We start from the raw sequence: 26,752 nt of genomic DNA on the forward strand, positions 1-26,752 counted from the left end.
ATGATCTGGGACTGCTGGCTCCAGCTGCTTACCTGCCTGCCTGCCTGCCTGATTGCCCCTAACCACTCTGCCTGCAGGCCTGCTCGCCCCCAACTGCCCCCTGCCACCAGCCTGCTCACCCCCAACTGGCCCCCCTGCTGGTCTGCTTACCTTCAATGGCCCCTGCCATCCCATCCTGGCCTGATCACCATCCCCCCAGCAACCCAAGGTCCCAGCCCCTCCTTTTTTTCTTTTTCTTTGTTTTTTTCAGCGCCTCCTTGAGTGGAGGCCAGGGCTGGCTGGAAGCAAGTATCTAGGATTTATTTATCTTCTATAATTGAAACTTTGTAGCCTTGAGTGGAGGCCAGGGCCGGCGGGAAGCTTGGCTTCCTCCATCCCTGGGGGCAACCCAAGCCTCCTGCTTGCTCTAGCTCCGTGGCCTGCCACCATCTTGGTTGGTTTAATTTGCATACTCACTCCTGATTGGCTGGTGGGCGTGGCATGTGGGTGTAGCAGAGTGATGGTTAATTTGCATGTTTCTCTTTTATTAGTGTAGATGGTACTGCAATGCACCATTTGTCCCAAACGTAATTGACCAAGGCTTTTCTTATATGTTTGGCCATTAATTCCATTTCAGTAGTAGCCTATTGTACATTTTAGGAAAATCTGATATAGGGAGTATGAAGAATTATTATTTTTGAGCAGCTAGTAACTGCTGTCTCTGGTTTTTCAGAGCACAGTCTTCTTTTTGTACATGATTCTGACTGACTGAGTCTCCATCAGAAGATCTCAGAGACACTTCTCTGTTGCTACCATAGCTGGATTCCCAGCTGGAGAATTTGACATGATCATCTCCTTCCCCCAAGCAAGAGAAAAAGCTCCAGTGGCAGTGGCATAATTTCTCCTCCCTGGAGGTTTCATTAAGAAAAAAAAGGTCCTGAGAGAATGGATTAACCCAGAGAGGGTGCTGAGTTTAGGGTAGTTAAAACACAGAACATAGTGCTGATGAAGCACATCGCTGGATGGAGTCAAGGATGTTGAACCCAAACATATTCTATCCTGGCTCTGGAGTTGCTGAAGGAAAATTGGATGCTTCACTCAGGAAATCTATGCTTCCTTGAGGAACTATCCGCCTTAGGATCCACTGTGGCTCTCTCTGTCTATAAGAAGTCCCTAGGCCTGTCTGACCAACCTATAGCAGGATGAATGGCTATCTACACCTGAGGGCTCAGGTGTGCCTGAAGGAGGGCTTCTGAGTTGAGAAGAATGGGTAAAAAATTAGTACCTATTTGAAGAATTTGACCAAGTGAAATTACTAATTTCCGGTAAGTCAGAGGTACAGATTGGCATGCTCCTAAAGAAGCCAGACCATCATCATCTAAGGCTGCTCAAAAGGGCTCTGGGAAGGAATGCCATTAAAATCCACCTCCAGGTATAGATACTATAACTGGTTGGTTCATGCACTGAAATCTCCAGTCTCTCAAAACATTTCTATCTGATATTATAATGTTCAAAATGACAATGATGATATTTATGATGATTTAAGTACCTCCTCTATTTCTATCTCATGCATATCATACATATTTGGCAATACTATGAGCCAAAAAAGGAATTTAGGCAAAGTAATTCTCAAAAGAAGTCCTGAGGGGGATATCTTTACAAGTGATACGTTGGGCACTGCAGGTCACATCTGCCTTTGGATCACAGTTGTATATGGCTGATATGTTTAAGATTGTGACTTCTTCAGCATATCCATTAAGATTTTGCTTTACTTAAGTCTAAAGTATCTCCTAGGTCTCAGACCCTTTGCTAAACACTTTAGATACATTTTCTTGAATATCTTAAATATTACATAAGGTAATGCATTTCCCAACTTTTCATGTTCAAAGAAGTTTGGTAATCTGTTCAAAATGATAGAAATAAGGAATGTCAGTTATCATCAGGTTTTCTCTGACCCTAGAGGAGCAGCCACTGAGTACAAGGTGCTTGTATCTATATCCAACAGACCCATTTAGGGGAGATGATTTATGAATAACCTAAGTCAGAGACTTTTCTACAAAGAAGTAGGTGAGAGTGATCTTAGAGGGAAGGCCTGGCATATCTGGGCAGGATGGAGTCTCTGAAGACATTGAAAGATTTGAGAGAGGGTATCAAGGAAGAAGAAAATCATTGTGTGCAACTACCAAAGAGATAACAATTATTGTTTAGTACTGTTCAATGAGCTGAGGAAAAGTTTGTGATATAAAAGCTAAGATAGTGAAGGAGGTTTGTAAAGACCAATATTGCCTAATATGCTATAATTAGTCTAGTATATAAATCACAGGATGAGAATATGTAAAGCAATTCCTCTTTTCATTGTATCTGCTCCTAAAAAGGCAGGAAGTGGTTTCAGAAGGAAAAGCTTCCTGTGACTCCTGTAAGAGGTCAGGGAATTAGCTTAAGTCTGTCAGAGGAAACCATAAAATGTAAGTATGTCAGTGGAGCAGGATAGATTGGGGAACAGATGAATTTTGAAAAAAAAATTGACATCAAATATACCAAGTGGATATTTTTATTGCTATTTGGTGCCCAGAATAATTGGAATTGAGTGGCCATCATGCTCAGTAATTGAAGTCTCTAGGAGTCTTCCTATCATGCCCCATCTTCTTCAGTCCTTAGTCAACCCTGCCTCTTATGTGTCCTAGAGCACATTTCATCTGCTTGGTGTCCGAGTCCTGAGCACTAAAACTGTTACACTCTTCTTCTAACAGCCCATGTGTTCTTTTTGATTGTTGCCTTGATTTTTTTCTAAGGATTGTTTTCTCTCTCTTACTTCCAATTTTTCTGAGTAGGAGTAATTTATTTTTTGACAACCCTTTACAGATCCAAAAATATCACTATCTCTTTGACACACATGCCTCAAGTTAATCCTAACCAAACTGTATTAATCATACACCCTAATTTCACCAAGTTTTTAATTTTTTTCTTTGTTTTATTTAATGACACCAAGATCTACCAAATAACTGAACATGTCCTGGGTTTCTTTCTTTTTCTCGTTTTTAGCATATGATCATTGACCAATATTTTATTTTTTCTCCTTATAAATTTTTATATCTATTTAAATAAAATATCTCTTTTTCATCCCTACTATTTTATATTTTATATCTCTTTATTATCCCTACTATTACATTTTACCTTTAACCACTTTTAAAAATCACTACACTCGCCTTCTAAAGGACTTCCTTGCCTTCTCTTTTGTCAGCATTTAGACCATTCATGTATGTTGTAGTCCTTTATAGCAGCAACATGAGTGTAAACAGTAGACAATAAACTTTTATTTAATACAACTGTTTCAGTTGTGTTGAAAAAATATAAAGAAACTAGAGGCCCGATGCACGAAATTCATGCAAGAGTAGGCCTTCCTTCCCTCAGCTGCCGGCACCAGCTTCCCTCTGGCACCTGGGACCCAGGCTTCCCTTGCAGCCCCGGCTTCATCTGAAAGGACATCCAGTCTAATTAGTATATTATGCTTTTATTATTATAGATAACATTTGTTCTAATTTGGCACTGATATAAATTTGGTCAATGGTTTACTTAAAAAAAAAAGACATTTTCTACCTTCTAAGATTAAATACAAACTCTTTATATTTATGCATAATTTCCTTCAGAAATTCTGGTTCATTTTAGTTAATTTTTAGCTCCCCATAACCCTCTGGAAAGCCATCAGCCCTATAAGTTTGCTCAATTATATTTACTTATACTTGTAATACTAAAACCTTTCTGCATTTACATGGGTGCCAATCAGCTAGTTGTTCCCACCAAACTCATATTTGTCATTCAAGAACCTAATTCAAGAATTATCTTCAATAAAACTTCCCTGGGTCAGGATAGTTTCCTGATATTAAACTAACACTTGGCTTTAATATTAGCTCTCTCTATCCATCCGGGTATAAGTACTTGAAGGCATGTTTTATATATTTCTCTATAATTTCCTTTTAGGAATTTGGGTAGTGTGAAAAATATGTTCTCAACAAATGTGCAATGAACAAATAATTAATCCATTGGTAAAATAATAAATGTTGGTAGTAATTTACATATAATGAGCAGAAGAGTAATTGAAACAGTAAACAGAGCAGCATGCATCAGAGCTTCTTTTTGCAGTATTGACTTTTACTCTAATTGTTCTATGTTTTTGTCTCTCCACCTAGACTGAAGGTGCCTTCATCCGCACAATGTCTGTCTTCAATAACTCTGCTCTGTACCCTCGCTTCCTTCTAACAGGCTTCTCAGGCCTTGAAAGCAGCTATGGCTTGATTTCTCTCCCCATCTTCTTTGTTTACGCCACCTCAGTTGCAGGGAACATTACTATCCTCTTTATCATCAGAAATGAACCTTCCCTCCACCAACCAATGTACTTCTTTCTGTCAATGTTGGCACTTACTGACCTGGGCCTCTCCACTACAATCTTGCCTACCATGTTCAGTGTCTTCTGGTTCCATGCCCGGGATATTTCCTTCAATGCTTGTCTGGTCCAGATGTATTTCATTCATGTTTTCTCAATTATTGAGTCAGCTGTACTGTTAGCCATGGCGTTTGACCGCGGTGTAGCCATCCGTGTGCCCCTGCGCTACTCAGCCATTCTAACCAATGGTGTAATCATTGGAATTGGGTCAGCAATTGCTGGAAGGGCCTTGGCTCTGGTCTTTCCAGCTTCCTTCCTCCTAAAGAGGCTTCAGTATCGTCATGTCAATTTTCTCTCCTACCCCTTCTGCCTGCACCAGGACCTCATAAAGACAACTGTATCCAGCCATCGAGTCAGCAGCATCTATGGCCTCATGGTGGTTATCTGCTCCATGGGACTGGATTCAGTACTCCTCATCCTCTCCTATATTCTCATCCTTGGCACAGTGTTGAGTATAGCCTCCAAAACAGAGAGGGTGAAAGCCCTCAATACCTGCGTCTCCCACATCTGTGCTGTACTCACCTTCTATACACCGATGATTGGGCTATCTATGATCCGCCGCTATGGGCAGAATGCTTCCCCAATTGTTCATGTGCTCATGGCCAATGTCTACTTGTTGGTTCCACCCCTCATGAACCCCATTGTCTACAGTGTCAAAACCAAGCAGATTCGTGACAGAATCCTCAAGAAATTCAAACAACAGAAAGTTTAGGTAAGAGACTCTAAGACACAACTTTCTTCCCCCTCCTCTTTATATTTATGAGAGTACTTCATATTAATATAGAATTTTTAGTTTAAATATTACTGATAATGCTTTGCCTTTAAGAAACCAGATCCAACTTCCATAATAGTAAATCCTATGTTTTCAGTATAGAGAATAAAGGCATGTTTTGTTTTGTTTTATATTCATGTTGACATACTAAAGAATAGGGTCACCAAACCCAGGTTAGGCCATTCTGAGAAGGACTCTGACTTTCCTTTTAATAATCGGCAATAAATATTTGAGAAACAGACAGCAAATCAACAATTTAGTGAAGTTATTCATTATACTTTATAAAGTTCTGAATTTCTAAACAAAATTTAAATTTCAAGATGACTCTGGTTCTAATATAGACACTGTAGTCAAGAGCAACAATATTTTCCCACAAAACTGACATTAATATGAATATATTTTATTTTATTATTATTTATTTATTTTTTAAATTTCTTTATTGATTATAGTGTTACATATGTGTCCTTATTCCCCCCTTTTCCCCATCCCCCCTCATGCCCTCCTTCCCCTATTGTCTGTGTTCATTGGTTAGGTCTATATGCATGCATACAAGTCCTTTGGTTGATATCTCCCCCTTACCCCCACCCTTCCCTACCTTCCCTCTGAGGTTTAATGGTCTGATCAATGTTTCTCTGTCTCTGGATCTATTTTTGTTCGACAGTTTATGTTGTTCATTATATTCCATAAATGAGTGAGGTCATGTGATATTTATCTTACTCTGCCTGGCTTATTTCCCTTAGCATAATGCTCTCTAGTTCCATCCATGCTGTTGCAAATGGTAAGAACTCCTTCTTTTTTACCTCAGCGTAGTATTCCATTGTGTAGATGTACTACAGTTTTTAATCCACTCATCTGCTGATGGGCACTTAGGCTGTTTCCAAATCTTAGCTATTGTAAATTGTGCTGCTATGAACATAGGGGTGCATATGTCCTTTCTAATTGGTGTTTCTAGTTTCTTGGAATATATTCCTAGAAGTGGGATCACTGGGTCAAATGGGAGTTCCATTTTTAGTTTTTTGAGGAAACTCCATACTGCTCTCCGCAGTGGCTGCACCAGTCTGCATTCCCACCAGCAGTGCACAAGGGTTCCTTTTTCTCCGCATCCTCGCCAGCACTTGCCCTTTGTTGATTTGTTGATGATAGCCATTCTGACAGGTGTGAGATGGTACCTCATTGTCGTTTTGATTTGCATCTCTCTGATGATTAGTGACTTTGAGCATGTTTTCATATGCCTTTTGGCCTTCCTTCTGTCTTCTTTTGAAAAGTATCTATTTAGGTCTGTTGCCCATTTTTTGATTGGGTTGTTTATCTTCCTTTTGTTGAGTTGTATGAGTTCCCTGTAAATGTTGGAAACTAAGCCCTTATCAGTGATAACATTGGCAAATATGTTCTCCCATGCAGTGGGCTTTCTTGTTATTTTGTTGATGGTTTCTTTTGCTGTAAAAAAGCTTTTTATTTTGATGTAGTCCCATTTGTTTATTTTCTCTTTAACTTCCATTGCCCTAGGAGCAGTATCAGTGAAGAAATTGCTTTGGCATATGTCTGAGATTTTGCTGCCTATGGATTCCTCTAGTATTTTTATGGTTTCCTCTAGTATTTTTATGGTTTCCAGTCTTATGTTTAAGTCCTTTATCCATTTTGAGTTTATTTTTGTGTATGGTATTAGTTGGTGGTCTAGTTTCAATTTTTTTGCATGTATCTGCCCAATTTTCCCAACACCATTTATTGAAGAGACTGTCTTGACTCCATTGTATGTTCATGACTCCTTTGTCAAATACTAATTGAAGATAGTGGCTTGGGTCGATTTCTGGGTTCTCTATTCTATTCCATTGATCTATATGTCTGTTCTTCTGCCAGTACTAGGCTGTTTTGAGAACAGTGGCTTTGTAATAAATACAGTTTGATATCTGGTAGTGAGATCCCACCTACTTTGTTCTTCTTTCTCAGGATTATTGCAGCTATTCGGGGTCTTTTCTATTCTAGATGAATTTATGGAAAGTTGGTTCTAGGTCTGCGAAATATGCCATTGGTATTTTAATGGAGAGTGCATTGAATCTATAGATAGCTTTGGGTAGTAGGGACATTTTAATGATGTTGATTCTACCAATCCATGAACATGATATGTTCTTCCATCTGTTTATGTTTTCTTCTATCTCTTTTTTCAGTGGCCTGTAGTTTTCAGCATATAGGTCTTTTACCTCCTTAGTTAAATTTATTCCTAGGTATCTTAATTTTTTTTGGTGTGATGGTAAATGGGATTGCTTTTTTAGTCTCTCTTTTTGTAAGTTCATTGTTGGTGTATAGAAATGCCATATATTTCTTGGCATTAATTTTGTATCCTGCTACATTGCTGAATTCATTTATTAAGTCTAATAATTTTTTGATGGAGTATTTAGGATTTTCTATGTACAGTATCATGTCATCTGCGAATAAGGACAGTTTTACTTCTTCTTTTCCAATTTGGATGCCTTTTATTTCTTCTTCTTGTCTGATCGCAATGGCTAGTACTTCCAGTACTATGTTGAACAGCAGTGGTGAGAGTGGGCATCACTGTCTTGTTCCTGTTCTTAGCGGAAATGGTTTTAGTTTTTGCCCATTGAGTATGATGTTGGCTGTGGGTTTGTCATATATGGCTTTTATTATGTTGAGGTATGATCCTTCTATTCCCAGCTTGCTGAGAGTTTTTATCAAGAAAGGGTGTTGGATTTTGTTAAATGCTTTTTCTTCATCAATTGATATGACTATGTGGTTTTTATCTCTCAATTTGTTTATGTGGTCTATCACGTTTATTGATTTGCAGATATTGTACCATCCTTGCATCCCCGGGATAAATCCTACTTGGTCATGGTGTATGATATTTCTGATGTACTGCTAGATTCGATTTGCTAGAATTTTATTGAGGATTTTGGCATCTATGTTCATGAGGGATATTCGCCTGTAATTCTCTTTCATTGTGTTGTCTTTATCTGGTTTTGGTATAATATGAATGTATTTTAAATGCATTTTTTGATCTTCTGTTTAGCACAGAAAAATGTTTCCAGGAGGAAAAATTTCTATCAAGAGAAAATGACAAATGAATGAAGTTCACACTTTGAGAAGCATGAAAGGAAAGCAACATGGCCCAAATAATTCAACTGATTTGTGTGGCTCTCAAATGATCCAGAAACTGTGATGTTTCTGTGTTGAGGAATTTATAGAAGCCTTAATATTCTGATTAGGTAGATACTTCTGAGATCTAGATTTCATCCATTTTGATTTGTTTTCAATTTGCCAGTTATTGAGAGAGAGATGTTAAAGTCTCCAGATATCATAATAAATTTGTCTATTCCTCCTGGTTATGCTATCAGCATTACCCCAGGTATTTTGATGTACTGTTTTTAGGCGTGTAGATATTAAAATTTGTTATGTCTTCTTGGAAATCACCTCATGAAAATTTAATGCTCTTCTGTATTCTAGATAGTTTTTTTCTCATTTTAAAATGTGTCTTTTCTGATATTAATCTAGCTTGTCTAGCTTTCTTTTGATTAATGTTATCATGATATATCTTTTTCCTTTTCTTTACCTAAAAATATGTATTTTCAGGTCATAGTTTGCTAAGTACTATTTTATTTAAAAATTTTTTTTAAGCTTTCTGGGATATAATTTACATTGCATACATACATCATCCATTTAAAATACATCAATGTTTTAAAATACATTAATAGATATGTATAACTGTCAATCAATTTTTATAATCTCAGAAAGAAATCTCATTCTCTTTAACTATTACCTCCACCCCATATACTCCACCTGATCCTAAGGAACCACTAATCTACTTTCTGGCTCAATAGATTTCCTTATTTTGCACTTTTGTATATTAATCATCACCCAAGGATATTATTTTTCCCATTTATCTTTTTCTTTTAAGGAGAGTGGAAAGGAGAGGTAGAAACAGAGAGAGAGAGAGAGAGAGAGAGAGAGAGAGAGAGAGAGAGAGAGAGAGAGAAACAATGATGTAAGAGAGACACATTGATTGGTTACCTCCCACCCGCACCTCGACAGGAGCCAGGAATTGAGCCTGCAACTGAGGTACATGTATTTGACCAGAATTAGACCTGAGACCGTTCAGTCCAAGAGTTGAATCTCTAACCACTGGGAAAAACTGGCAAGGGCTGCACTTTCATATGCATACAATATGTCCCTGCATTTTAGGCCCATGTCACTTCAATAGGTAGTGACAGCCTGTTTTATTGAAATCAAAGAAGTGACTTCACCTTTTGAAACCAAAGAGGAAAGAGCTCTTTCCCCCAGAGGCCCTTGGTCGCCTTGGAAGCACTGCTGATCTCTGAATCACCTAGGGACCTTACGCATCCCCACGGAGTGACCCCTCCACACACACACACACCTGCAGCCTTAGGTCTCAGCCTCGGAAGTGCCAGTGCCCCCACAGAGCAATCTCCTCCCAGCGGCAGCCTTGGGGTCTCAGCCTCGGAACATTGTGCATCCCCATGGAGTGATCCCCCCCCCCCACACACACACCTGCAACCTTAGGGTCTCAGCCTCGAAAGCGCCTGTGACCTGGGCCAGTGATCCTGCCTCACTGGCAGCCTAGGGGAGTCCACCTTGGAACTTCCCTTGCCCCCAGCGGAGTGATTGGAAAGGAGGGGTGGTAACTGGGTTTTGTTTAAAATCTTTACAAACTGCAAAGGAAATGTCTGAGGTAGGGTTTCACATCAGAAGTAACTTACAACTAATTTCTGAAGGCAAACTGCGACATTGCAGTTACATTACTGGAGAGTACCCCATGGTCCAGAGGTTGGTCTCTGCAGCGGCAGAGGCGGGTGCTCCCTGCCCTGGTTCCTCAGCACCTCGGGAAGGGCTTGAACCCACCCAGGAAGGCCTTTTCCCCTACAGTTTTCACCAAGGCAGGGAGGTTTTGTAGACATGAATAAGAAGTGCCCACGCACAAGCCCTGAAGATGCCGGGCCAGCAGAAATGACAAACAAACAGGGAAAAGAGCAAAACCAGAAACACCACCGATCCCAACATAGATCATCTTTTTCTTCAGATGATGGTGTGTTTCCCTCTTCTTTGTCTTCTGGAAGTGAGACAAATTCAAGTACTGACATTTCTACCAATGGAAAAGTTAAGAGAAAGAGAGGACAGAAAAGGAATAAAAGGAGAAAAAGAAAGAAAGGACAAAAGATGAAACATCAAGAAAAATAAAGAGAAGGAAAAAAGGAAGAAACAACCACATGATATCACTTTTCCAAGGTCTCATGAAATTCCTGTTTAAGGAGTTTATTTTATGACACTTAGTTTGGGTTTACATTTTTACTGGTTTGTCAAGACCACGGCAGGTACACTGTCCAATATGTTTTTTTAAAATATATATTTTATTGATTTTTTACAGAGAGGAAGGGAAAGGGATAAAGAGCTAGAAACATCGATGAGAGAGAAACATTGATCAGCTGCCTCCTGTACACTGCCCACTGGGTATGTGCCCCCAACCAAGGTACATGCCTTTGACCAGAATTGAACCTGGTGCCCTTGAGTCTGCAGGCCGACATTCCATCCACTGAGCCAAAAGGGTTAGTGCTGTCCAATATGTTGAGGGAAAAAACCCTATCTAATAAAGAGGGAATATGCAGGGGAGGGCAGTTAGGGGCAATCAGGCCGGCAGGGGAGCAGTTAGGTGTTGATCAGGCTGGCAGGGGAGTGTTTAGGGGGTGATCAGGCTGGCAGGCAGAAGCGGTTAGGGGCAATCAGGCAGGCAGGCAGGTGAGCAGTTGGGAGACAGCAGTCCCGGATTGTGAGAGGGATATCCAATTGCCCATTTAGGCCCGATCCCACGGGCCTAAATGAGCAGTAGGACATCCCCTGAGGGGTCTCAGATTGGAGAGGGTGCAGGTTGGGCTGAGGGACACCCCCCACCCCAGTGCATGAATTTTGTGTACAGGGCCTCTAGTAGAATATAAACACAATTTTATCTAGAAACAGAAACCCATAGACTCTGGCTATAGAATACATGGAAATGTATCTATATATATGCCATATATAAACAATAATATCTGTATGGTTTTGACCTACATTTGTAATTTTCTCTGTGTAAATTCTTATCCATGTCACTTTCCCTTGGGCTTCTGTTTTTCTAAATCACAGTCTAAGAGTTTTGTGAGCAATCTCAGAGGATTAAATCCCAGGACACCATAATAGTAGTACACTGAGTTAACTCTGTTTTTCAGCTGTCATAAATAGCTGCAGGCTTAATATAAAATGACTTCACGTGGACTGTACAAAAGAGGGGAGATAGAGCATTGCTGCTCAATATTTTACTCGTGTCTCCATTTTTATTGAAGAGTGAAGCATCAGAGGTGAATTTCCTTTTGTTTTATGAATGTTTTACTGAAAGGGAAGAGAGATGATCAAAGGTGGCTGAGAACAACTGGGCTTGATATGCTATGCATCAGGCAGTCCAATTTCTGAATCTAATGGGCGGGTGGGGGGGAACTCTTCCTACATCTAAATTCTATGTACAAAATTATTACATAGTTGGTTGATAAAGTATAATTTCTGTATCTGTTTTGAGATATAGAGAATGAAATGGACTTTGGAAACATGATGAAACTATGAGGTGAACAATGGCATAATACGGAGAGTTTATTTATGGAGATGAACCCAAGGTAGGCAACAGGGTGCCTAGAAGGTTTATTCTTGGCCATCATCCTGCCACTGAGCAGCGGCTGTTACCTGGATGTTTCAGTTCTTAAAAACTACAAATACATCTCTTATCTCTTTCTCTCTCTCTCATCTAATCTCAAAATGAATATATTTTATATTTCCATATTGATATATATCCCATAAATATTAAGCTATAATTAAAAAGGATAACAATAATAGTCTGTTCTACTTTATCCTGATGTTCATCCACTCTGCCTCAAGTTGGAGACCCAGATAAAGTGCCTTTATTTAATTATGTGAGTTATGAGTTCCCTGTTCCTTCTTCATCATTTTGAAGCCATTGCAAAGTGCCCTTCTCTATTTCCTTTAAATAATTACAGAAAGTAATTCTCTCTCAAATTAGATTTTGTTATTCCAGGTAGTACTGCTCAAAAATGCTGTCTCTAGGTTCATAACCACCTGAAGCCTTCTAGGTTGTCCTTTACCCACATTTCCACTGCCTTAGCCAGGCAGAAGGAATGAACACAGTAATAACTAGCTCTATACGGTGGTAAAATTCACAGGTTTCTTCAGAGGAACTGATGTGGAGTAAAGAGTGAATGAAGAAGCTTTCAAGCAGAACTAGAATCCATCACAATCATAACTCCCTAAAAGTAGTTCTTATGAAATAGGATGGTCTTGGGAAAATAGAGACATCAATGAAAATATGCAGAGGTATATTGTTATCTTTCTTTCTGGGCTCTTGAGGTGCATGACCTAGCCTGTGCTTGCTCCTGGGCAGGCATTCCCAGAGTGTCTGCACTTTAGTTTGTGATAATGTGCATCTGATTTTGTTTGTATTTCTGACAGGATATTAGGCTTGATCCTGGATTTTCTCTATGCCAGCAGATGATGAATGAATCATTAGAGAACTTCTGCATTCTCTAATTATGGAGGTATCTTATACATCTGTGCCTATACATTTACTTTCTCATATGACTGTTTTCTTATCATTATGTCTGCATTGCCATGTGTGTATCCTTGATTTTTCATGTTTCTCTCTTCAGACAGGGGCTTCACAGTAGGTGTGGGGCACGACAAATTACTCCATACTTAATATCAAGTTCTCTTATAACTCTGCCATGGGCTTGCTGATAAGCCTTATATGTGGGGAAAAAAAGATTAAATCTGTATAAGTGCTTTGAAAATGATACATTCAAGTGAGTGTGGCTTGATTTAGAATTTTAAAAAATGCATGACTAGGTCCTTACAAATAGCAAATCTTTTCATTTTCACTATATATACTAAAGAAACTAAGCTAATCCTTTTCATAAGTATCTCTCCTTTCAACTTCTTTTCTTCCCCTCCCCCTGCCAGGAGCGAGAGCTTATCCTCCTCTGTCATTTGGAAGGATGTTTTATCACAACAGGAGCCTTTTTCACCCAGCCACATTTTTCCTCATTGGAATCCCAGGTCTGGAAGAGGTCCATGCCTGGATCTCCTTGCCTTTCTGCTCTGTTTACCTGGTGGCTTTAGTGGGCAATGCCACAATTCTGCTGGTCATCAAGACCAAGCAGAGCCTCCGGGAGCCCATGTTCTACTTTCTGGCCATCCTTTCAACAGTTGATTTGGCCCTTTCTACAACCTCCGTGCCCCGAATGCTGGGTATCTTCTGGTTTGATGCACACGAGATTAACTTTGGAGCATGTGTGGCCCAGATGTTTTTGATCCATGCCTTCACTGGCATGGAGGCTGAGGTCCTTGTGGTTATGGCCTTTGACCGTTATGTGGCGATCTGTGCTCCACTCCACTACACCACCATCTTAACATCCCCGGTGCTGGTGGGCATGGGTTTATACATTGTAATTCGACCAGTCCTATTCACACTTCCCATGATCTATCTCATCTACCGCCTGCCCTTTTGTCAGGCTCGAATAATGGCTCATTCCTACTGTGAGCACATGGGCATTGCAAAGTTGTCCTGCGGAAACATCCGCATCAATGCTATCTATGGGCTCTTTGTAGTCTCTCTCTTTCTTATGAACCTGGTTCTAATTGGCGTTTCCTACACTTACATTCTCCGTGCTGTCTTCCGCCTCCCATCGCAGGATGCACGCCTAAAAGCCCTAAGCACGTGTGGATCCCATGTTGCAGTCCTCTGTATTTTCTATATTCCCTCCGTCTTTTCTTTCCTCACGCACCGATTTGGACACAACATACCCCGGTATATCCACATTCTTGTTGCCAACCTCTACTTGGTTATTCCACCCTCACTCAACCCCATCATTTATGGTGTGAGGACCAAACAGATACGAGAGCAAGTGCTCCATGTCTTTATTAAAAAATAGGGACTTCTATCTCCTTTGTTTAGCAAGCATTTTGATCCAGCAAACAAAATTGTTGTGTTCTTCTCAGAAAGACATTCTTTGCCTGAAGTTAGTACAGCTAAATTACATTCCAGGGAATTTGATCTGGCTCCTTATTAAGTCTATCGTGTGAAAAAATCTTCATCATGTTTTAAGTTCAAGGACCAATACCCATTGTGGAAGCAAGAACTGTTTGCATTATTTCACTTTGAGTAACAGTGAATAGTGCAAGCAATGACCATTTCATCATTACCTTTGTTAACATTGCTTCACCCCTCTCCCCTTAAATTGTTGTATATTGTCCCTTAGTTTACAAAAAGACAAGGAAACATATAAAAAATACACTTCTTCTCACAACACAGACATAAAAATATTACTATAATTTATTTATCTTAACTGTTATTTTTAATCAAACACATGAGACATCTGAGTTGAAATACTCTATGATTATTACCCCAATTTGGATTCACTATTTTTCTTATCCTCAGAGACTAGAATGACGACCACAGGCTTTTTTTGTTCCGTTGGTCTTAGAGTTTGAATTTATCATTTCAAATTCAAACATTTTGGTGGGAAAGTAAATTGGAATGGTAAAATTTAATTAATGTAAAGGGTAATTCACTGTGTATCATTACATAGCTAATTGTTTTATTAAATATTAAGTTTAGAGATCCATCTATCCTGATACCTTTGGGATATAGTTATTTTCTTTTAAAATGTAACAAAATCTTTTATTTGCATTTTATTTATCTCATCTTTTGATATGTAAAAGAATTTGGTATTTTTAATTTAGGATTAATGTTGTGACATCTTTATGAATAGTATTTGTGCATATTTGAAAAATTTCTGAAGGTTTTACAATTAGAGGTAGAATTGTTAGGTACTAAGTTCCTGATTAAATAAGTCATGTTCTTGCTTTCTTGTACTGTGTTTCATACTTACTGTAATTTCCAAATTTTCTGCCCAGTTTTTTAAAAGTCTCATTGCATGTGTTTTTGAGTACTCTTAACATATTAACATTATCCTATAAAGACTTTATATTTAATACTTTATATTCATATAATAGATTAAAGTCTTTATATTTAATACTTTATATTCATATAATAGATTAAATCTTTATGTTTAATACTTTATATTAATATAATTAAATTTTTAAAGGAAATTACACTGATTATTGTACCTATTGCACACCCTTCTATCTCTTTTATATGTAGGGTTTTTGCATAGTTTTATTATATGTCAACACTCCAATATCTATTTTATTATTGTTTTTTTTTGTGTGTGTGAGAGCATATATGTGTGCTAATTTTTACATTTAATTCTAATATAACTGCAATTTATTTTTTGTGTAAAGTGTAAGAAAATTAAATACTTTTGTGTCTATTTTTGATATGTTTTATAATATAATTGGCTTACTAATTAAGCACTTCAGAACTGTTTTTTATTCTTTCTTAACATTAAATTTGATTATGTACAAGAGTTAGTTTTTATTAATATAGTCAGCTTACCTGTTTATTCTTCAACCAGTATCAAGATGTTTTGATCAAATACATTTTAATAATTTTTAGAGCTGATTATCCTATAATTTTCTCAGCCTCCTTTTGTTCTTTATAATAATTTATGAAAAAACACCTCTGGCTCTTGCATTAAATAGCTAAGAAGACGAGTCATGTTTGTTTTTCCATTTGGGCAATATTTTACTACAGTTTGGAATTCAGGGTACATTAACATGGGCCTAGTTAATGCCAAGCAGTGATATCTATTTCTTCATGAGCTTTTTATGTGTACTAAAGTAAAAAAAAAAAAAAAAGATACTGATAAAATCCAAAGATAGTAGTAGTTATATTTTATGAGAAAACAAGAAATGAGTCCATAGCACACTTGAATTTAAATCCATGTTTTAATATTTGTGCTAAACATTGAGTGCATGACTTTTTACTTATGTTATTTCCTTGTTTAAAATATTTTCATAATGAAAATTATTAAATGCAAATATAAAGAAGTCTGAAGTTACTTATAAATCAGATACTGAAAATTAGGAAAGCTCTGCTATGCTAAATGGAGAAGGCAAAAGAGAATTACTTGGTGGGACCTTAAACTGCATTTGGTAAGTCAAGTCTGTTTTTGATTCTGTGAAGAAACATTAGGGAATTATTTTGACATAAAATAAATGCCACCAGCTTTATCCACAAAACTAGTGGCATTTTCTGTTTATTATTAACATTTATTAAATACTTATTTTGTGAATTACATGCTACCAGGCAAACTATATGTTATCTGTCACTTAAGCTTTACATAAACCACTTGAGGTATATACTATTTCATTCCCCCCTTTCTTCATAAGAATATCAGATCTTAATGAGATTAAGTGTCTTGCTCAACATAACTCAGGTAGTAAGTGAATGAGCCATCTTGGGGATACAGGCAATTACAATCTGCTGCTTTAGGGCTCAATCACATTAGTATACTTGCTTTGAGGGGGTTAAGAGTTCTGATGTGAGTAATGGCCTATCTCCTAGGAAAGGAGTGTAATCAGTTTACATAGGCTCAGGTCACAATACTGATTCTGAATAGTTGGCCTCCTTATCCCTAGAGGAGGGCAGACACCCTGGGGTGACCTCTGGGCCCTCCTCTCCTTCACAAATATGGCTCTAGGGAATTCACGAGTCTTTCCATTGGGAGCATCATGTAAACCATAAAAATTCCATTCTCTATTTGGGTTCACAGGCGCAGAATCACCTATGTTACACAGCTTGGTAAGTCTACTACCCATTTTTCCAGCCCATGGATAGGATGACAAGAGAGCAAAGAAGAAAGGAAAAAAGATAGGAGTAGCATAAAGCTGTAGAGCAGAAGAACTGAGACTGGGTTCATGACATGAAGGAAGTTCTATATTTACACTAGAGGCCCGGTGCACGAAATTCGTGCACGGAGGGGGGTTGTCCCTCAGCCCAGCCTGTACCCTCTCCAATCTCGGACCCCTCAAAGGATGTCCGACTGCCCGGTTAGGCCCGATCCCTGGGATCGGGCCTAAACGGGCAGTCGGACATCCCTCTCATAATCCAGGACTGCTGGCTCCCAACTGCTTGCCTGCCTGCCTTCCTGATTGCCCCTAACTGCTTCTGCCTGCCAGCCTGATCACCCCCTAATCACTCCCATGCCAGCCTGTTTGCCCCCAACTTCCCTCCTCTGCTGGCCTGGTCACCCCTAACTGCCCTCTCCTGCAGGCCTGATCCCTCTCAACTGCCCTCCCTTGCAAGCCTGGTCCCTCTCAACTGTCCTCCCTTGCAGGCAGGGTGCCTCCCAACTGCCCTCCCTTGCAGGCCGGGTGCCTCCCAACTGCCCTCTCCTGCAGGCCATCTTGTGGTGGCCATCTTGTGTCCACATGGGGGCAGGATCTTTGACCACATGGGAGCAGCTATATTGTGTGTTGCAGTGATGATCAATCTGCATAGTACTCTTTTATTAGATAGGATAGAGGCCTGGTACAGGGGTGGGGGCCAGCTGGTTTGCCCTGAAGGGTGTCCCTGATCAAGGTGGGGTTCCCTTGGGGCATGGGGCGGCCTGAGCGAGGGGCCTGTGGTGGTTTGCAGGCCGGCCACGCCCCCTGGGACGCAAGCGGAGAACCTGGTATCTGGAATTTATTTTCCTTCTACAACTGAAACTTTGTAGCCTGGAGCAGAGCCAAGCCTGGGGCTCCCTCTGAGGCCCGAATCCATTTGTGTTGGGGTTATAATTGAAACTTTGTTGCCTTAAGCGGGTGGGCCCGGCCAGGGTGTGCAGAAAGCTTTGCTTCCCCTGTTGCCACCGGCAACCCTGGCCTGCTCTCTCAAGCTCCATTCTGTTGCCATTTGTTTGAATTTGTTTACCTTCTATAATTGAAACTTTGTAGCTTGAGTGGAGGCTTAGGCCTGCAACGGCTGGCAGAAAGCTTGGTTTCCTCTGTTACCTAGGGAACCTTGCTCTCTGTGGCTGTAGCCATCTTGGTTTGGGTTAATTTGCATGCTCGCTCTGATTGGATGGTGGGCGTGGCTTGTGGGCGTGGCTTCTGGGTGTGTCGGAGGTATGGTCAATTTGCATATTTGTCTATTATTATATAAGGATATAATTGCCAAAATATCACTGATAACTCTTGTTAGATTTTTATCTTTTCCATCTTTGTAAGGTCAGATGTCTCAACCTGGGAAGATTTATTTATTGCTTCCTATCAGGGTGAGGTGCAAAAATAAAATAAAATAAAATAAATAAAATAAAATAAATTGTAAATGTGTCCTCTCACATCCCAAGTCTAGAGCAAGTTAAAGACATTAAGAAACAACAATAGAAACAGTTGAGTGCATTTTTGAGCACTGCTTTTTGCAGTGCAGGTAAAAAAATTCAATCCATGCTAAAAAAGAAAACTGTGCTGTATAAACAGATGACCTAGAAAAAAAGACAAATGTGCTCTGTCTCCAGGAGTCACGAGATTTTGCAAACATATTTCCACGTGTAGTGTTGGCTACCACCTATCTTTTCGGGTCCAGGTTTTTCAGCATCTACCACTTGGAGGAGCATGTATTGGTGTATTGATAAGAAACATCCTGTGGTTGTCATGTCTGTGATTTTTTTGTTGTTGTTGCCAAATAGTAATAGTACTTTCAGCCCTCTAACCGCCTCTCTTACCACTCCATATTCTTGGCAGGAAGCACACCTTTTAAAGCATGGTCACACGTAATGCTGTGTTAAAATGAAGACGCTCCACTAAAAAACCACTTCTAACAATAAATAACATCTTACTTGTGGTCTCTTTCTCCCTTCCTCCCTTTTTGTATTTCCCAATTAAAATATTTCACAGAATAGCCAAGGCTTTCATACTTAAGCATCTAAACCAAACCTTCCTATTGGCATGGAGCATCTTGCTGGGTATACCTGATTTTTAATTTCAGGCCAATATTTACATATTCTAACAAATACTTTCACATCTACTTTGCCTTAACCATAATGGAATTATAAATCATCAAATACTAGATCAGAGGATATTTTCTCTACCTGACTTTCCACTATAATGGGGGAGTGCTATAAAGAATCCCTTAAGATTTGGGATACTTTACTGGTTTCAAGTGGGTTGGTCATTATGCGATCTAGAAAGTTCTTTATAGTCTAATGTCTATTTCATCTTCTTCTTAATACTTTGGTTAATTGATGAGTATTTTTGAACCACTGGTCACTAACAAGCATAAATGAGGAAACTGATATACTATTAACATTCTTTGTGCCATCTGAGTTTGCATGTAACCCACTATGGAGATCAGTACATTAAAACCTCCGAGGATCATCATTCAGAGATAATGAATTTAAACATACCTCTTCTGATGTGATTGCTAAGAGTCTCTGGAGCTCCTTCATCAATTTAAAAATACAATGACAAAGGAGAAACAATAACTTGTGCCTGTGTGTTATTGTGTTGTATTTTTGGTCAAGATTTTTAATTCATCAGCAGGCATCAGTTGTCATTAGAACATATGGGGAAAACTCAGAGAGGGTTAATAAGCACAAAGGAATATGCTCCTGGTTAATAATCTGCTATGTGGGAAAAGAGCAGAGACAAGTTAATAACGAGGGTAGTGAATGTGTGTGTGCTATGTGAGCATGTGCATATAAAAGCCCATTTATTCATTCACACTTTATGCTTTAATTATGAGTGCATGTATACCCACATGTGCATGTATCACATGTGGGTATACATATATATGTAAACCAGGAGATACATATATATGTAAACCAGGAGATACATAATTAAATGCATATATTAAAAGATGACCTTGCATACAATAATAAATAAATAAATGCATTATGAAACTATTTTAGAATAATAAAATTAAGTGTTCTATAATCAAATTCCAGTTTTAAAAGTTTTACTATGAAGATTTCAATGATTCTGACAACAAAGCTATTGATGAGGTTATTGATAACGTGATAAACAGTAAGATATTTGCTTTCCCCCCGCCCCAGTATTATAAAGCATCGTGGTAACAGAGTGGTACCTTCCAATATGAGTCAGCACACATCTGCAATGGACACATTCATAAGAAATCACAAGAGAGATGTCCTTTTCTAATGATATCCAGCTCCACCCCACCTCCTCCGTGCTGCTGGGAATCCCAGGACTAGAACACATCCACATCTGGATTGGCTTTCCTTTTTGTGCCGTGTATCTGATTGCACTCATCGTAAACTTCACCATCTTGTTTGTCATCCAGACTGAGCACAGCCTCCACCAACCCATGTTCTACTTCCTGGCTATGCTGGCTACCATTGACCTGGGTCTCTCCACAGCCACCATCCCTAAGATGCTGGGATTATTCTGGTTCAGCCTTGGGAAGATAATTTTTCATGTCTGCCTCACTCAGATGTTTTTCATTCACATCTTTACTGGCATGGAGTCAGTAGTCCTTCTTGCCATGGCTTATGACTGCTATGTAGCTATCTGTAATCCTCTCTGTTATAGCATGATTCTTACTAACAAGACAGTATCCCTTATTGGTTTTGGCGTGGTTGGGAGATCTTTCCTCACTGTTTTCCCTTTTGTATTCCTCATCTTGCGATTGCCCTTCTGTGGACACCACATCATCCCACACACATACTGTGAGCACATGGGTCTTGCTCGCCTGGCCTGTGCAAACATAAGGGTCAACATCATATATGGTTTGGGGACCATTGCTATCTTGAGACTTGACATCATAGCCATTGCTCTCTCTTATATATTCTCCATTCTGTTTTTCGTCTCTCCTCTCATGAGGCCAGACTCAAGTCTCTCAGCACCTGTGGTTCCCATGTCTGTGTAATTTTGGCCTTTTACACCCCAGCTCTTTTCTCTTTCATGACACATCACTTTTGCCAAAATGTTCCCCGCTACTTTCATATTCTTCTGGCCACTCTATGTAGTTATTCCACCAATGTTCAACCCTATCATTTATGGAGTTAGGACCAAACAGATCCCTGAAAGGGTGTTCAGAATATTCATCCATTGATAAATAGTGGATGGATCCCTCCAGGTTTTGTCCAGAGGCTTAAATGTTAATATGTTTTCATATAAGGAAAGAGTAGAGGCTTTGAAAACAGCAAATGACCACTTAATTGGAAGGAGGTTAATGTCTTTTTTGTGTGCATTTCACCCTTTCAGGGAGTAGGAGCTTCTAATTTTAAATATTATTAAGATAGATGAACAATGATTCTATATAATCATTTTGAAGAATAACATAAGCCATGTTCATGATTCTCAGAAATCTAAGTGGTCAAATTACAGAAGACATTTTGCCACTTCCACTATGGGTAACAGGTATTTCTCTCTCTCTCTCTCTCTCTCTGTCTCTCTCTCTCTCCCTCCTTTACCTCCCTTGCTCTTCCTATTTCTCTTTCTTTTGTTATTCATCTTTCTTTTTTTCTCTCTCTTTCTCACTCCTTCCAATATTTCTCTGTCAGCCTGTTTCAGTGTATCTTACTCTAGCTTTCTCTTCCTGCCCTGATCCTCCCCTCCTACCTTTGTTTAGTATTCTGTTCCATTTACTCTCAAAACATAAATAGCTTTTTTTCTTATTGGTTTCATTGAGTAGTTGATTGATTCAGTAAATGGATTACTTTAGATAATGAAGAGACTGAATTAAGTCCCCAAATTAATGACCATGCCACAGGACCAGAGTGTGGTGAGTGTGGGGGAACAGCATTTAAAAATATATTCATCAAAGAGCTACATTAGAAGGAATTAGAAGCAAGAAAGTGTAGGTAAAGGCAGGAGGCCTGGGAACTAAGCAGAAGGAAATTATATTCTTACAGGTAATAGAAATTTAGTGTTTAAAACTAAATACATAAACATCTCATTAAAAATAGTTTCTATATGGTTTATAGAAGCAGTATTCATTTGGATACAATTTGGTCATATCAAATCTCTCTCTCCTCTTCTTAAAAATAATTTTTAATTGCCTGGTCTTGTTTATACACATTGGTTGTAAAAGTAATTTGATTTACAAAAATCAGCTGTGTTTTTGTTAGAAAACATAGAATTTTTCAATGAAATATGTTGAGAGTGAAACCTATAAATCTACAAAATACTACCAAATTGCTCAATAGGAAGAGACTATTTCTATTTGGGGAGTGAATACAAGCTCAGATAGCATGTATAAATTAACTATTGTTATGGACTCCCAGGACTACTTTTCTGTTAGGTACACAAAGGCATTTCCACAACAGAAAACAACATGAGGATGATCAGAGAAATTTGATAAAACCTTTTTTTTTTTTGCAGATTCATATGTAAGGTGGAGCAGTAGAGTTAATATAGAGATTGAAAGGACCGAACAAGTAGGGTAAGATTTACATCAGATCATGTACCACCTGTTTTCTTTGTTAAAAGATTTGATATTTGACTTATAATTATTAGATTTTATAACATGAGAATTTCTCTCCTGTGTAATCTAGGGGCAAATTACATTTGTTATGACAAAAAGAGATAATCTGGACACATAACATGGACTTAAATTGTAAGAGACTATTATTATTTTATTTTTTCCTAGACAACTGCTATGTTTGGACCTTATTGAACATTATTGCTTTCACATTATTCTTACATTTAATTGTAAATTTACTCTTGCTCTTTTTAAATTAAAACTAAAACTAACATACTCAAAGTACAATGATACACTTTGAACATTATTGGTTAATGGATTTTATTCTAAGATATACATATTATGGATTATAAGAATAAGAAAGAGGTGCCCACAAATTTAGGTATGGGAATCAAACCATAGTATATTTGAAATCAGTACCAGTATGACCTTAAATTTAAAATAAAAATACACAAATAAATTATTCAAAATCATAAAATAGATAATACTTCTAAAGCTCTTATTGTGTATCAGGCATAGTTTTATATACCTTATATAAAATGTTTGATTTAATTCTAACAGCAATTCTTCAGTATAGGTGCTATTTCTGTGCTATAACAGGTGAGGACAATGAGAAGTGCAGACTTAAAGTAGTTTGCCCAATGTCATGCAGCAGTGAGACATGGAGCTTGGATTCCAATTCAGCCAGTGTGATTCCAGTTCGATTTTTACAATTATGCTACAATGTAATCATATATATAATTTTAATGAAATACTTTAAGATAGTCTTTTCACAATGGAACTTTTCATGATTCAGTATTAAGTGAAAAACTTCAAGTTATGAAATTGTATACAGTATGCAAAATTTAAAAAATGTAATTTTCACATATAAATTTATTGGATCTTAAGCAATTTATGCCTAGCCAGTGAGATTTCTTTTTTGGAAGTTTTATTAATTACATAAATGTTTAATGTTGGACACATGTAATTTTATCATCATAAAATACCATTAAACTATGGAAGAAATGAAAGATTAAAAGAAAGAAACATTTGGTATCTACTATTTAATCATTTCTTCTATTTCACATTTTTCGGTTTAATTTTTAACCTAACTTAAAAATGAAAGCTTTGCCAATGTTCCTAAATACACATAACACTCCTGTATTTCACATCTTAATTATTGACTATCACTATCCCATTTCCAACATCTTAAGGAAAATAAAACATGGATTTATCCTTGACACATCTCTTTCTCTTAAAATCCACATACAAATTTTGAGTCAACTGCATTTACTCTGCCTTTAAATTATGTGCAAAATCTGAACATTTGTTGAGATAAAGCCAAGCTCTGAGTATTTCTTGAGATAAATCCAAGTTATTAATTTAATTATTAAAATTCAAAATATAAGATCTCTAAAAGAAATAGTAAGATATATATTTGAGATCTTGGGGCAGGAAAATATATCTTAAAAAGGACACAGAAAAGAAGATACCTTGGATTTTATCAACATTAAAATATTTTATTGTTTAAGGAAACAAAGATGAAAGGGCAAACCACAGACAGGGAGAAAATATTTATAATACATAGTTCTAACAAAGGTCATGTAACCAGACATATAAAGATATTCTATAAGTTCATTATTAAGAGATAAAAATAAAAAATATAAAAGAGTGGGCAAAGAACTTAGACATGTACTCGTAAAAAAGATATGTAATATCAAATTAATATAAGAAAAATGCTTAGAAATTTTAATCATAAAGAAAATACAAGTTATCTCTTTAATAAAATGCCCTTTCATGACTCAGTAGATGCAGACAAATGATTGACAACATGAAGTGGTGACAATACAAAATGACAATACAAATAGAGAACAATTATACATCTCATAAATTGATGGTGGAGGGTGAAAAGTATTATAATGTTAAATGTACATTCTGCTACACCTCTCCTATGACCTAAAAATTTCACTTTGTAAAACATAGGGGAAAATAATATAACCTGCTAAATAAAATTATAAGGGACAGAGAATGTAGCAATGGATATTGAGAAGTGGTCTGAAACAAAGATGGAAATAAGATAATTTCAGAAGAGAGCCAACATAAATACATATTTTGACATTGTTTTTTGTGAGACAGTATTTTTCTAACTTAACTTTCATAAAATTTCACATTGAAAATCAGTTATTAGGTGTCATTATGTTTCCATTCCTTATTTCTTAAATAATATTTTCTCCACACAGTCATAGATCTGCTTAGTTCTGACTCCATATATGACAGGGTTGAGCATTGGTGGCACTATAACATAAAGATTGGCCAGGAGTATGTGGATATAGCGAGGGACATTTCGGCCAAAGCGATGTGTCATGAAGGAAAAGAGGGCTGGTGTATAGAAGGCAAGAATTACACAAACATGAGAACCACATGTGCTGAGAGACTTGAGCCGGGCTTCATTGGATGGAAGATGGAAAACAGCACGGAGTATCTGAACATAAGAAAGGGCAATGGCTATAATGTCAAACACTAGATTACAAATTGCACATAAACCATAAATAATATTGATCTTGATGCTGGCACAAGATAGGCGAGCAAGACCCATGTGCTCACAGTAAGTATGAGGAATGACATGATTCCCACAGAAGGGCAATCGCAAAATGAGAAATACAAATGGAATCACAAAAATAAATGCCCTCACTACCACACCAAGACCAATCACAGACACAATCTTGTTGGTGAGGATGGTGCTATATTGGAGTGGGTTGCAGATGGCCACATAACGGTCATAAGCCATTGCCAAGAGGACTGATGATTCCATCAGTGTAAACTTGTGAATGAAAAACATCTGGGTGAGGCAGGCTTCAAAGATGATCTCCCTGAGATTGAACCAGAAGATTCCAAGCATCTTAGGGATAGTAGCTGTGGAGAGACCCAAGTCAATGGTAGCTAACATGGCCAGGAAGTAGAACATAGGCTGGTGTAGGCTGTTCTCAGCCTGGATCACAAACAGAATAATGAGGTTGCCTATGAGTGCAATCATGTACACAGCACAAAAGGGTAAGCCAATCCAAATGTGGAACATTTCCAGTCCTGGGATTCCCAGCAACAAGAAGGAGGAGGGGTGAAACTGAGTGTCATTGGGAAGAGACATCCTGATAGATAATGCATAAGTCTTCAGAAATTTATGTTCATCCAATATATGGGTCACCAGGTAGTGTTCTGTAGCTTTGAAGACCTAAATATAATTTAAGAACAGTTAAGCCAACTTCTCTCGTTATTGTTATTATCACCAATAGAGTCTCCCCTTCAAGTTTGACTAATTTAGGATTCTGCCAGCTTATAAATATAGTGATGACAATTAGTTCCAGTTAATTAAATGACAACACACAGGGATAATAACTATCAACAAAAAACGGAAGTCATCAACATTTATGCCAACATATAAAATGTACTTTAAAGGGTTAAAATTGGTCCATCTGTTAGTATTGAGCCATATGTTTTTATTTTTTTTTTTAGAGAGAGAGAGGTTTCTTGATTACCTTGTGAGTCCCCATTAACTTTTTGTTAATGTGATCTGTGTTAGAGCACACAAAGATTGATGGAACACATACTCTCAGCATCCTGTATCATCATTTAGGTGGACAGTATAATTTTGTGTTCAAGAACAAGGGCTCTAGAGTCAGAACACTTTTATTGTTGCTATAATAATTAACTAGTAAAAGTGACATTAGAAAAGATATTTGGCCCACCCGCTGTGGCTAACTGGTTGAGCGTTGACCAGGAGTTCATGGTTCGATTTGTAGTCAGGGCACATGCCTGGGTTTCAGGCTCAATTCCCAGGAGGCAGCTGGTTGATGATTCTCTTTCATCATTGATGTTTCTATCTCTCTCTCCCTCTCCCTTCCTCTCTATAAAATCAATTAAAAAAAAAGAAAGAAAAGTTATTTGCATTTGTGCATATAAGTAAAAGGACGGGAATTGTTCTGTACCTAAAATTAGAAAATACCAACATCATTAATTTCATTTTGGGTAATTATTTAAAAATCTCTTTTGTTTTTAAAGTCCATAAACGAAACTGTCAAAAATCTAAGCTTTTCTCTGCCTAATTAACCCTCTCTCTCAATGCAATGCCTTTCAAAATACGAGAAAAGATGAGAGTTACCTTGCACATACCTCAGAAGGAAAATTAACATTTGTCATC

General features: G+C 38.0%; 4 protein-coding genes and 1 pseudogene across 4 annotated transcripts in view; 4 read left to right on the forward strand and 1 right to left on the reverse strand.

Moving 5' to 3' along the window:
* The window catches only part of LOC103304145 (matrix metalloproteinase-26), a 111,066-nt gene that overhangs the window by 19,075 nt on the left and 65,239 nt on the right, over positions 1–26,752 (forward strand). The window contains exon 5 of the mRNA XM_054725661.1: positions 22,479–22,539. Coding sequence (XP_054581636.1) covers positions 22,479–22,539 — 61 coding nt within the window. The remainder of the gene's footprint in view (positions 1–22,478; positions 22,540–26,752) is intronic.
* On the forward strand, positions 4,191–5,132 carry LOC103304119 (olfactory receptor 51G2-like). The gene has a single exon (XM_008161054.2). It carries the CDS (start codon positions 4,191–4,193, stop codon positions 5,130–5,132), a length of 942 nt encoding a protein of 313 aa, XP_008159276.2.
* On the forward strand, positions 13,244–14,179 carry LOC103304118 (olfactory receptor 52J3). Its single transcript, XM_008161053.2, has one exon. The coding sequence runs from the start codon at positions 13,244–13,246 to the stop codon at positions 14,177–14,179; it is 936 nt and encodes a 311-aa protein (XP_008159275.2).
* Positions 20,281–21,207, forward strand: LOC103304143 (olfactory receptor 52E2-like; annotated as a pseudogene).
* On the reverse strand, positions 24,767–25,702 carry LOC103304115 (olfactory receptor 52E2). The gene has a single exon (XM_008161052.3). The coding sequence runs from the start codon at positions 25,700–25,702 to the stop codon at positions 24,767–24,769; it is 936 nt and encodes a 311-aa protein (XP_008159274.1).

This window comes from Eptesicus fuscus, chromosome 13 (assembly GCF_027574615.1).
Source record: "Eptesicus fuscus isolate TK198812 chromosome 13, DD_ASM_mEF_20220401, whole genome shotgun sequence".
NCBI lineage: Eukaryota > Metazoa > Chordata > Mammalia > Chiroptera > Vespertilionidae > Eptesicus > Eptesicus fuscus.